Raw genomic sequence first — 13,697 nt, 5'->3', positions numbered from 1 at the left:
TATGAGACTAGAGAACATATATTCAGCCTCTCAAAACACGCATATAGTATAAGAAACTGCAACTAGGAAACACTGATTTAGGCCACTTGTGCCTCTAACCAGCACTAACTAATCATGTGAAAATGCTGAAATGCTCAATAGCAACTAAGGTACAGGATGAGAGCAAAGATCCTACTACTCTGTGGAGCATCTTATCCTTAAACAAGTTAATGTATTTGTACTTTGGAAAAATGTGATAGAATGCAGAGCTAGCAGAAGGCTATCTCCTTACAGATCTTATACACCTCTCTAATAGCTAGAAATTGGATCAAAACTTGAATTTCTTCATAAATTCTGTTGATAACTAACATAATACTGCTAACAACCATATAAGTCTTGGTCTTTTTTCCCACTACTACTGGCTTTCAATTTCTTACAGCTATATACTCAGATTTATGACACAGGAGAAAGGTTTGTTCACTGACAGATTTGCTTTTCTTCCTTTTTAATTTAATGTGGTATCACCTGGTTCCAGTTCTAAGAATTTAGGAACTTCTCGTTTTGATCCTCTCTTTAATGCTGTTCATCATTTGGTCTTACATTCTGCAGCATTAACATACTACTAATGCACAAAATGGCTTTTGAGCAGTCTTTCTCTAAAAATGCTGCTTCAGTCCCTGGCTTTTTACTGACATTTATCCTTTGGACTTTTTACATCTCCATTACTGAAGAAGAAGGACCAAGAGGAATCTCATGTTCAGAGCGTTCACTTACAGCTCCACCTCAAACCCCTGATTTTTTCAAGTTTTATGTAAGTAAGAATAGATTGAAGACTTATTGCAACTTGAAATCATAGATTTCCCATTTTCCTCATGGAATCTTTCTCTATCTCTGGTTGTTTTATGTAAATTGTCAGGATTTCTAAATGTTGAACTCATTTTCTTTCTCTTTTCTTACCATTTGAGGTGCTTTACCTGAAATTTATAACATGAACCAGTTTCCTTTAATCTCAGAAACCAAGAAAACCATCAGGCAGACTTGAATTCTGGAAGACCAGAAGAGACCATCTAGCTCAATATGAGGTTTAAAAGCAATTTTGCAGGCGTGGAGCCAAATTCAAATGTGCAGAACCCAGAACTTCTGATCTCCTGAAAATACCATCTTAGAGTACCCCTGGATGATGACATGAAAGTTCACCTCCAGCTCCTCAGCACCAAATCCAGCCAGGTAAGAACCAATCAGCAGAAAAGCAAATGGTTGGTTTTGGTTTGGAAGGCTGGTTTTGTTTGTCCATGTTAATTTACCTGTATTCTGGCAGAGATATTCCAGCAAATTCTAGTTTGCTGACCAAATGCTCGTCAGCTGGAAAATTTCCAAACACAGCAGCTGCATGGCATGCTCTCTTCACAGCAATGAGGATGCAGCTTAAATGTGGAACAGGGAAAGCATAAACAGTCCCCTTTAAATGAATAAACTAACTAAAAATTCCTGCTTAATTCTGCTACCTTTGAAAGGCAGAGTTGAGAGCCAGGTGAGCTTCAGAAGAATCCAGCTCCACTCCTGTCAAAGCTCTGTCCCCAGGTACTCACCTCTGGTCTCAGGACAGCCTTCCTGCAGGCCTGGCACACAGGGCCGCTCCGGGAGAAACTCAGCGGGAGCCGACGCGTTCGATTCTGGCAAGTTGGGTCCTCACATATTAACCAACCCTGCAGAAAGGCAGAACACAGAAAAAATAATTTCTTACCCTAAATTCAAGATATAGCTTGCTTTAATTCCACCTAAAAATGAATCATAGCCAAGGAAGAAAAATATCCCAACTTCAACATCCTCTGTGAATCTGATACTCTTATACATATAAAGAGATGAAGATCCTTTAAGGACCTTGTTTAAACACAATTAATGGCACACAACAAAGCTGGAGTCTTCTTGCTTCAAAATCCCACACTCTGCACACTGCAGTCATCCCTTCTTTGAAATATACTGAAACCTCTTCTCTTCTCCAGTTACAACAACATTAACATACAAGAGGAATATTTTATCCGGCTATGTAGACCAATCAGCAAGACACTTCGCTCCATTCAGGAAGACTTGTAATAAGTTAAATATTTAAGTAAAATGCCATTTCTCTGCTTGCACTTTAGAAGAGAAGAAACAGTTTTAAGTTTTCTGGTTTCTGATGGTAGCCAGAAGCTTTCCTTTCTTCTTCTTCTTCTTAAAAGTTCTTATTTTTTTCAGAAAGCTTCCAAGACTTCAACATAAACTGATTCATTTAGGAAAAACTAACATTTTGCTGAGTTAAAATGAAATAAAATCTGTGCCAGCGTGCCCTACGTCCGCTCAGGGAGGCAATGCAAAAGTCTTCTCTTAAGACTATGCAAGAAGGAATGATTCCAGGACTGGTAGGGATAAACTTCTTGTGCCAGGTTCAACCGTAAAAGCAACGCCACACCTCATCCCTAAGAACAACCAACAGAAGATACTTAAGGACTGGCAAAATAGAAAGGACACAGTAAAACTCTTCCAAATATTCTCCCAGCTTTTGGAAATAGCTCAAGGATCCCCTGAATCACGTCTCTGTATTCAGTGGTGATTGAATTAATGCATTAATGATGATTAAGGACCCCAATGAATTTCAAATGCTTTTCAAACTCATGTAAACTTTTAGCAACTGCACCATCCTGCATAACAAGGAACTATATGGAAAAGTACTTTATCTTTCTTGAACACACACACACACACACACCCAGAGCTTCTCTTTTAACGTTTTCTAGTTCTTACATCAGGAGAGACTAGGAAAAATCATTTTGCATTCACCTTCTTTGTGACACTCTTGATTTTATAGACCTCCATCACATCACCTTCAATCAAAGTCTTTTCCAAACCACAGTCATAATTTACTTAGTTGTTCCTTGCCTGGAAACCACTCCAAATCTTTGTTGCCCTTCTCTGAATCTCTCCCAGGTCTTCTTGGAAATGAGGGAATGGGGGGAAATGGGACAAGTGGAGAGGGAGATGAAACCAGTACTGCACACTTTATTCAGGATACCAACAAACATGAATTTATACAGAAACTAAATGGTATTTACCATCTTGTTCTCTGCTCCTTTCTCTCCTCAATTTTTGTCTGCCTAGAGCACACTACCAAGCATTTGGGCATCAAGCAGTCATTTCCAGAAAGACATTTATTATTTTTCAATAATTATAATTTTATTCTTCCCTACTAGGTCAATACATACACTGGACACAAAATTAAGATTGAGTTTTTAGTGTTTCCTTACTTCACCTTACTTGGCAGAGTATTTAATGTTCTATTGTTAACTGAGAAGTCAACTTAGTCTTCCTGCAACTTTTCTCAAGCAGTTGCTGCTTTTACCACCCTGAGCACCTCAGCCCTGTCAAACTCTGCATTTCAGACTACTGGCTGATGATGTCTTTCCTGGGTTATTTTTGCCCATTTCCAAATTTTCTGTTGTTCCTGCAGAGGAGTTAACTCCAAACCCGGATCCCTGTATTTTGACAGAAATGTTATGAATCAGAGGACAACTCAAAAAGTTGCTTGCTTCCATTCTCAATAGCTCTTTGACAAGCTGTCCCAATGTTATGCTCTGGCAATGACTTCTACCTAATTTCCACTTAGATTTCAACCTAAAAATATATTCTATAATAATTTCAGAAGTGCTCCAAGACTGTTTTAGTTTTTCTTTATCTTTTTAAGAAGTAACTTCAAGTCCTTTCCAAATAACTTCATTTATTCCAGAGACCTATCCTCTTTCACCATCTCTACAGCCACGTCACGTATTCAATATTATCCCACGTGGTGTCAAATCCATCAAAACACTTCCTGCTGCCCTTGCAGGACAGAACCTTTATGTCCATATGTGAGCAGACCAGAAAAACTGTGGAGAACACCAGGGCAATGTCAATGTATATAGCACCTCCTGAAATGTATGCTTATGCCCACAGTGTAGGAATGGAAAGAGTGTACATATGCAATTAGATTAATTTCACCCAACTCTGACATCTAAAAGCCTGATACCCAGTTTAAGCTTCCCACTATTATCCATTACCTTACCCTAAGATCCATTTATAGTAAATGGAGAAAGAAAAAAGCATCTCCAAAAGCAATTCACCTAACAGATTTTGGGATGAGGAAATCATCCCTGCTCTAGACGCTCTTAATAAAGTAAGGGGTTTTGGAAACAGTATGGTCAGTGCATCTGATCACTAAGTGTGAACTTTATTCTCACACAGAACAGCAATGTAAATCATGACATCTGAAACTGCAGTGAGAAAATGTAAAGAATTCAAAAAACCTTCTGTGACTTGGTCTCTTGCACAACTGTTACCCTAGCAGTCCTCGTACCACTTTCTTTGTCATAAAGAATTTATTTATGACAAATACTTCAGAACTGACATCAGCAACATAAGACACTGATCACCAAGACTGAGTTACTTCATCAACACATGGTTCACTGTGAGAAATCCTAACTTAGCGTATGACCTAACAGAGACCTGACCTGTGTCTCCTGAAGTCAGCAGGCACAAAGGAGCCTCAAGCGAAAAAGACAGACCTTGGCTCTCTTTTGCAAATGAACATAAGATTTATCTCTAAAAGAGGAAGGTGTTTCTTTGTTGTCTCACACTGATTAAATAACTCAGTTTAAAAAGACATGGAATAACCTTCTACCAAAAAAAAGCTACTCAATGATGGCATTGAGATCTCCAGGTACTCACCTGAGTACACGGGTATCAAGAATATCATTAGAGCCACCGTGGGGGAAAACACAAAAAACATTGCGAGCATAATGAATTCTCACAGATACTGCATTAAGTTAATTTTTAGAGAGAAAAGGCATGCTCTGTTTGGAAATTTATTCTGTGGCATCTCTACCTCCTATGAAACATCTGGCAGCAATCTGACAATAAACAGCACCTTAAAATACACAGCCAGGCAGGGGGAGGTGTGGAGGGCATCCTCACCCATTCCAAAACCCTCCTGGTTGAAGAGGATAATTGTTTCAGCTGTAACTATGAAAAGATTCCGTGTGCACAAAGAGAACATTCATGACTCAAAACATATTAAATGACTGCATCTGAACTTTGAAACAATTTGTTATATTAGAAAAACAAATAATGGAAACTGCCAGATAGTAAGATATTTTGTTAAGGAATGCAACTGCAACTGAAAAAACAAAGCCTGGAATGGGAGCCACATCCCAGCTTCAGCTGAACAGAATACTCAAAAATAGGCAACCATGAAAGTAACGTATGATAAAAGTAACTGTGTTTTCTGCCACCGGTTGGCCTTTTTAGCTAACAAGAAACAAAGGACTTTACCACTCATAAGGTACAGCTTCTACTGTCTTATCAGGGAATGCACAGAAGGTCCTCTTAAGCTACCACTGAGGAATGACATTTGAAGCAAGCTTCTTTATGCAATTGTTTCAGTCTAATGCACTCACTGTTGAAGAAAGCACTGGGAGACTCCGCTGGTCAAAAAACAGGTGAAAAAATACTGAAAACCCCCTGATTAAACTAAAAACCATAGCTTAGGATAAAAATAACCACTTAAATCCAACAGCTTACTATTATGCTTGTTTTCAGCTACTAAGAAATAATGATCAAAATATACAAGCTTTACTGAGCAGTACATTTCTCAATAAACTATATTCAAAAAAATGAAGATTCAAGTTATTGCCTACAATAAAATACCCAAATGTGTTGAGTAGATACTAACAAAGTGGATGTCACTTCAATTCATATAGAAAACAGTTAATGTCATTTGTATAGACTTCCCACCAGTTATAATTAACAGTAAAGAGGTCTTCTCTTCTTTGTCACCTCTCTATTCAGGCCTTATTTGCGTTTGTACTTGTTATCTGTTAATCTCTCGTAACAAATGACAACAATAACTGTTGCTATTATGCATGGAAATTAAACATGTAGATAACTGTGTGAAGGGAGCTATTTTTGAAAAAAGCAGTATCAGAAACATGTAGCCCTTTATGTGTCTTGTTTTGCTTTGATAATTAAGCCATAGCCTTGATTTCTTTTAAACAAAAACCTTTTCCATAGACATGCATGTTGCAATCAAATTCAATACATGCATTATGTTCTGATTCAATCTGTTCAAGTGCATTATTGTTAACCCTTATTTGATCCATGCCTGTCATCTTCACTGACCAAACAAAACCAATCCTTCATTTCCCAGCAGCTATCACTGAGTCTGTAAATTAATTTGCAGTAGATCAAACAAAATAATAATAGGGAACCTTCAGCTTTGTTCTACTTGGTATCTGCAACACTGTGGGAAATGAAATACACGGTGACAGAGGGAAAAAAAGCAGCTAGCGTTTCCAAACATCCTCCCCATAAATACTTAGTGCATTAAGAAAAAAAAAAAAAAGGGCAAAAAAACCCTGAAATACATGCACAATACAAAAGAAAATCCCTGAAGAGTATCAAGTCCATGAACTGTAGCTAATAGGGAGAAATTTGCAAGTCAAAAGTAATTTTTGTTTCTTTGTAAGTCTGTTCTTGAGAATTAGCATCTCCCATTCTAATGATCAAGCATTAGGAATATAACCCCAAAATACAGAGGCAAGTGGTTTTGCAACAGCCTTTCAAACAGAAGTTGCAGGGGTCAACAACATGAATTTACTACGCTTTATCTTAATAATTTTTACAAATTACGTTTGACAATGTAGTTTGGTTGCCTGCTACAGTAGAGGACTGAATGTGCTTCTCTCAGACACTTCAGTTGTGCATCTGTTCCTGCCTTCAGAGTCTGGATGCTGAGACACTATAACGTTTTAAAAGTTCACATGGAATGAAAAAATGCACTGGTAAAAAGCAGAAAGCTGCAAGCACTGAAAATTATTCATAAGTCACTATCAGTTACTTCGGAGTTGAATTTACTTGTAATCCATGCTTGCTTCTCTGCAATCTTCCTCCCCATTGAAAACAATATTAATGTGGAATTTTGAAAATGGGATCTTGGTGGATGATGTCCAATCTCAGATGACTGGCATATCTGAGCACATCACACCTCAAACCCATGTCTCCAGCATGCAGAGCTGAAGTTATCACCTCACACCATCAAACTCACCAGAAGGAAAGCACAGGAACCCAGCCTGAACACTCTATCCTCGTCAGCAAGCTTAAGCCTGCTGCTCATGGCACCGATCAGCAAACCAGTTTTTGGAAGGCTGAATGTGAGAGACAATGCCATGAAGATCTTCTGATCCAGGTACCATTGTGATTTGCTAATCACGACACTTTCACTTCACATTGGCCTTTCTTTTCATACTACTCTTACAAAAGCATATTACTTCTGCTCATTCCAAGACCAGAAGCTTCAACTACTTTCCTGATAACATCCATTATTATGGATAATACTGCCTAACAGGGCAAATCTGACTGAAGCGGCTTGAAATCCTCTGGAACGATGAGAAATTCCACCAATACTGCATTACTGGATACACTATCAAATCTATTGATCTCCCCAAGCAATATTAAAAGACAGATGATTTTACAAAGTTAAATCAGGCAGCTCATCATGGCAACAGAGGACTTAACTCTGTGACCTGAAAGTTACCAGTTCCAATTGCAATAATTTGTTCCACACCTGGGGTGTGTTCTCCCTGTCCCATGTGTCTGTGTCTTCTGTAAATAGCTGAGCATTTGGGGGAACAGACAAACTTTCCCAGTAGTAGACAACAAGTCAGGAACTAGATCCACAACTTCTGTTTGCATATTCTTTGGCCAATGTTTTGACTATCAGTAGTAACTACATCTTTTGAGAATTACATCAAGATTTTACACTTCCAATGTGAAAGGTGATAGGAATATTGACTCTAAAGATGAGCTTTTGCTGTAAAGTCAGGAAAGTTTTTCCGCTGTGTACCAGAAACCAAATTACTTTGAAGTAATTTCAACTTCTAATCTCCTTTCCTGCCTGCTCAGAACAAAGAAACATTCTAGTAATAACACTGGCACAATCCAGTGCATCTGCCCCACCTTGGTGAGATACCAGCAGCAACCACAGTCTGAATGACAGTGTGAGAACTAGTGTCATGCACTGGAATTTCAGCAGACAAAGCAGACCTGAGTGACACCTCCCTGCCACTGCTACAATGCCAAGAAGAGATCCCCTCAGGTCAGGAATGCTATCATAAATATTGAAATAAGACTCCACCAGAAAACTTTACCCACTTAGTAATGTGAATCATAGAATCATTAGCACTGGAAAAGATCTCTAAGATCAGAGTCTAGCCATTATCCCAGCAGCCCAGCTGCCACATCCACACCTATTGAACACTTCCAGGGACACTGATTCCACCACTTCAGTGAAGTTCAGCATTGCTTAGGTTCCTCAAGCAAGTTCCACATTTTCATGGGGAAATACACCTGATAAAAACTGCAGAGGACGACTGTTGTAAACCAAACAATTCTACTGCTGCTAGACACAAGAAAGTCACAGACTCATTTAACTTTTGGAAGGCTTTTTCCAGATGGAGAACTTGCTGAGGTCAGAACTGGTACAATCAGAAACACACACTTCTCTTCTGCAGAGTCCTAGTGCCTGCCTGCTCTGTGCACTTTCCATAGGTGCTTCATCCTGAATGTCCCTCCAGAGCAAATACAAAGACACATCAGAGAGTTGTGCTCCAATGATCTCATGGATGGAGTGACTTATCTGTGAGACTACCAAAGCAGAGTCACTGCAGAACACTTTGATCAGGAGGGCTCCTCACAGGTGATGCTTTAAGACATCTGACTTCGTCAAGTCTGTGTTTCTCCTGACAGCCTGAGTGGACACAGCCACTCCTCTGGAACTTGCAGCTACTAATGGAAACAACCTGGAAATGAGATTATCTGAATTTATATAAGACTGGATGAATATATGAAAGGGACACCTCGTGATGTTTAAAAACCCACTTCACGGTCACCCCCTTCCCTGGGCACAGGAAAGAAAAGAATAAGCAAATTCTTCATAAAGGCAAAATTCTAAGATAGTTTTGTCAGAAAAAAATATTTTGAGGGAAACAAAAAGAATGTGCTGCCACAGAAGAACATAATATATCAGGAAAATGAGCCATCAGGCTTCCCTTCTTCCCTTCCCCCACAGAAAAATGACCACTATCAGAAACTAAGCCTTTATAAGGAGCATCTTACCTGTTTTGGCATTTTTCCTATCAAACAATATTTCCTTGATAAGTAATAAACAGGCACACTTTTTACAAGAATCATGCAAACCAACCCTAAAAAATGGAGTAATGAAGTTAAAAGCAATCACTGATGCAGAATTCTGGGCCAGCGACTTTTCCAGGATCCTTCAAAGTTTGGTATTTTCCAAGCGAATCAGTTACCAAGCACTAATGAAACATGCACCTGTGACACCATGAAAAAGCCCTCAATTTATCTGTGAAGGAAATCCAGGGGACTTGCAAAGCCTCTTCCATTAGAGAGCTTGGACATATTGAGATCTCAAAGTAGTATACAGAGAGACGTCGTTACTGATATATCAGGCATTCCAGCCGTCTTTTCACTTCAGCAAAAAATTGATGGAGAAGCTCTCTCCGCTTCTTTAATACGTTACTACAAGGAGATCAAATCATACTAAATCAAAAGCCCTAATGGTATTATGTTCAAGAGATCCCTTGCTAGAGAAGAGAAATGACTGAACTCCATCTGAGAATTCTACAATGTTAAAGAATTTCACAGCAAAGAGTGTGTGCAAGGTCTCTCTGTCAGGCGTAACTGAAACTTTTAAGTCAAAAACATCTTAGAACTAAGTTGAAATATTTGTACTCCAATTTGAGTATATAAGACAAAGATGATTTTCAAGAATATTTTAAGGTTTTATATCACTGTAACATTGAACCATCTCTGAATAATAAATTCCTTTTATATTTTACAGACTCTTCAAATAAATTGTTTTATAAAAGGAACTGGGTCAAGAGTCCACTACTGATGCTGGCTGACTGGAGCTTTTATCTTTTTAGAGTGGAATAGGTACCATGTTAAAAACATGCTGCCAAGCTTGTTGCAGCTGAAAGATATTGCAGCATATGCTTAGAATAGTGAAATATCTTAGGTTAGCATAAATTCTTTATATATTTGCCCTACAGCTTCAAACCCTTACCCAAGGAATGCTTGTTCTATGTTCTCCGATATTTTGTTAGGTGTTGTGCACATTTTGGCAATGCAAGCAGTTTTAGTAACTATTGTAGTAACAACAACTGAAATTAATACATAAAGCTAACTATAATGAATTAAGAAACCTGATCACAGATCCGGCACGGTATATGACTATTCAGATCACAAGAGAAGCACCTATTTTATCAACTCACTCTTGGACATTGACTTCATATTAACTTTTCCTTTTCTGTACAAAAAAATAGGTTACATTTCCCGGTGTGAGTATTTTTAGTCCGATGTCACCTGATCATCCAATTTAGGGAAAATGTAAACAGTGACCACAGCATTTCACACTCCATTTCCTGCTGCCTCACTTCAATGGAAGTTGGATGGTGTGAATTCAATTGCTTTTCTAAGCATTTCCTTATTTTCAGAGCTTTTTGAGTTTTGGCCTGTATCAGAATTCAGCTGTGGGATGAAGTGGATAAGAAAAACTCTTATAAAAGAAAGGAAATTCTTTTCCTGGAGGTTCAATCTCCTCCTCTAGAATTCCACACTATCCAGGCTGATGAACAGATAGACATGATCTCCTAGGGAAAATACAGAACAGTCTCTTAAGTGAAAGATGAAATGAGGAAATATGCTGTTGAAAGTGTGTTACTTGAAAGCAGTACAGGTCCTGGAGAAGACTGGTTCTATATACAGCATTATTATCACATGACCCACATTAAAGGATGCCATCAAATTGAAGCATCTAAGCCAGTAACTTCCTAGCGGAAGGCAAATGATCACTTTAACACTCAATGCTGGCAAAAGAGGACACCCACTCCAAAATACTCCTCGTATCTGTTCTCTCAGTTCCCCACTGGAAAACTGCCACCCTAAAGGCACCTGGCATCAATGGGGACTACACCTTCACAGGACCAGACAGAAGGTCCAATGTTACCTCGACACGCAAAGCATTCACACGAGACGAGAGATTTTCGCAGGACAGAGACTTCTCCGATCCAGCTCAAGCTGAGTCAGGGCGGAGAGCGAGCCTCTTTGTTTATTTCTTACTTTTTATACATTTGTGGGTCTGGCTGAAGATTGGCTTCTGGGGTTTTCCACCCCTCAGCCTCAGTGGTCAGACCAACTGTCAGTTACAATTGTTTTCAGGTTAGAAATATGCAAACAAAGGACAGAGAATGAAAAACAAAGGATTTGTTTATGTTACATATGTGGGAAAAAGGTAGAAACTGCTCCTAATATTGTACAGTAGCTAAAAGGTCTGACTCCATTTTTATGAAAATCAAAAGGCTTTAAAAAACTCAGAAAAACCAGGGTAACAGTCCAAAACAACTACACAAACAGTAACTGAAGGCAATGTAGCTACACTAACTTGCTACCTCAAAGAAAGCATGAATGAGAACATAAACACTACTTGAAGTTCTCAGAATACAAAACGTCTTTCCATCTTAAAAAAAGCTAGTGATACCAGAATGGTAAAAGCTCTGATGTAGATTCCAGGTGGCCATTTGAGAAGTGAAGCTGCAAAGTGCACTGATCTAAAACATCCAAAATACTCCCCTTTGGATTTTATGGAAAATGGCCATAAATTTGAGAGGATTTAACCCACAACAAAATCCTGTCCCATAGCATACTTTTTAGGAGTTCCTTCAGAACTTGCATATCTCAAGTCCAATCAGCAATGCACCACTGTTGTGAGGCAAAGTCAGCCACAGAATACCAAATGCCTGTTTAGAAGCTACGAAAAATGAAAGTCTGTAGAGCTTCAAGAACGGTATTTTGTAATTCTGAATTTTCCAAAATAATTGAACTTGAATTGCATTCTAATCCATAACCAGAAAAAAAAAATTTAAAAAGGAGGAAACCATCTGAGATCAAAAAAAACCTTCATTATTTTCAAGAAAATATTATTCTCAGCACGATCTGTCACACCAGTTTTACCACTAAAAGTCTTAGAGGTGCGTGTATGTGATCAAAGCAAAAGAGAACTGAAGAAGCAAGAAATGCACCCTACCCTTACCCCTCCCCCAAGACCTGAAACACTCAAGCTAACATAAAAAAAAGTTTTAAACAAAATTATCAAACAAGACATAAGTGAAAAATATTTTGTAGGTCAATGTAAGAGTTTTACATGTTATTAAAAATTGATTTTTAAAGATACTTTCAGATGTACAGTCACATGTCATTTCATAAATGTTATTTGAAACTTATTGATCTCATTTGTGCAAAGCCCAGGCTCCATCATCAGCCTGCTGAAAGGATAATAGAGCACTCCAAACCCTTGTGAAAGATTTGATGCAAACAGTGGCCCTCATTTTAGCACACGTAATAGCACCACAAGTGGACAAATTCCAACCTTAACAGTTGTACATTACAAACTAAATTAGCAAATATGTTCTGCTTTACTTCACATCAAATCCAATACCTTGGTCTTCTTATCTTCAGTAAAATAAGGTTCTACGCACCAAAATACAGGCTGCAAAAGATGAAAAAAGTGTTCTCACTCTAACATACCACTCACAAAGAGACCCAGCTATTACCAACAACTTGATTTCACTTAAGACAAACTGAAAACAGCTAAACTGGACTTTGAGCAAGCAACTGAGAGAAGACATACTTAAAATGACTACACATGGAAAACTAAATTGAGAAAAGGATCAGTGAAAGAAGCCTTATGGATTTCTGTACTGAGAGCGAAAACCTCTAAAAGGATATTTAAGCCCATTTTGCCAAAATACTCTCCCTATTCACACAACTCAAAGGAAGCCATACTCTTAGGCTACAATAGGTCACAGCTAAGTACAGTACCTTGCTTCAGAAAGAATTTTGCTTTGTCTGTCAACTATCAACAAAGCACAAAGAGCTCATACAGCCCATCCATGTATTGCTTGTCAAGGAGTCTAGCGACATACTAACAGTAAGAACTCAAAATATTTCTTAAAGACTATGCCTCTAGTTTGGTTAGAAAGCTAAAAACACTTCACTGCCCCCAATTATTACACAATTCTGCTATCTTCCTTCTCCCCTCAGAGTTTTGTACAGTCCTTGAATTTTTCAGACTTGTCATGCTGAATTTCCTGCAAGACATCAGACGTAAGATAGAACACACAGAGGTTTTGCTCATGTATGTGGCACCTACAGCAAGGTTCATCAATTCTAGTATGTATTTCAAGATGGTAAAGAGACAAAAAGATTGTTTATGTGAAGCATTTATCTTTGCAATATGTTAATGAACATCTCTGAATGCTGAAGGAGTTAACAGAGTTCCAAAAACTTTAGAAGTACTAACGCACATACATGGGTATCTAAGTTCAGAGGAGCTCAAAAGAGTTAAAGGTAATGGCAGAGAAAGGGGTCTCAACAGTCTGGTCACCTTAAACTAGAGAACTTTAAAGCATCACTAAGCAGTGTTTGTTCATTTAAGTTTAATTATTTTCTCCTTGAGAATGGCACTAATGAAACTGAATATCTTTCATGGTTTCGAAGAGCAGTCTGAATGGTCTGTAAACAGGACTGCGGGCAGACAAGAGAACTGGCTGAGCCAGGGGGTTGCTAGGTGATGCAGA

The 13,697-nt window shown here is 38.5% G+C and overlaps 1 protein-coding gene across 8 annotated transcripts in view; it reads right to left on the bottom strand.

Moving 5' to 3' along the window:
- POLA1 (DNA polymerase alpha 1, catalytic subunit) overlaps positions 1-13,697 on the bottom strand; it is a 190,931-nt gene that overhangs the window by 65,852 nt on the left and 111,382 nt on the right. For all 8 annotated transcript variants that reach the window (XM_040055869.2, XM_040055870.2, XM_040055873.2 and 5 more), the window contains exon 35: positions 1,569-1,685. In XM_040055869.2, the coding sequence (XP_039911803.1) occupies positions 1,569-1,685 (117 nt within the window). The remainder of the gene's footprint in view (positions 1-1,568; positions 1,686-13,697) is intronic.

Source organism: Hirundo rustica, chromosome 2 (assembly GCF_015227805.2).
Source record: "Hirundo rustica isolate bHirRus1 chromosome 2, bHirRus1.pri.v3, whole genome shotgun sequence".
In the NCBI taxonomy this organism is placed as follows: Eukaryota; Metazoa; Chordata; class Aves; order Passeriformes; family Hirundinidae; genus Hirundo; species Hirundo rustica.
This window is presented reverse-complemented; position numbering and strand designations above follow the sequence as displayed.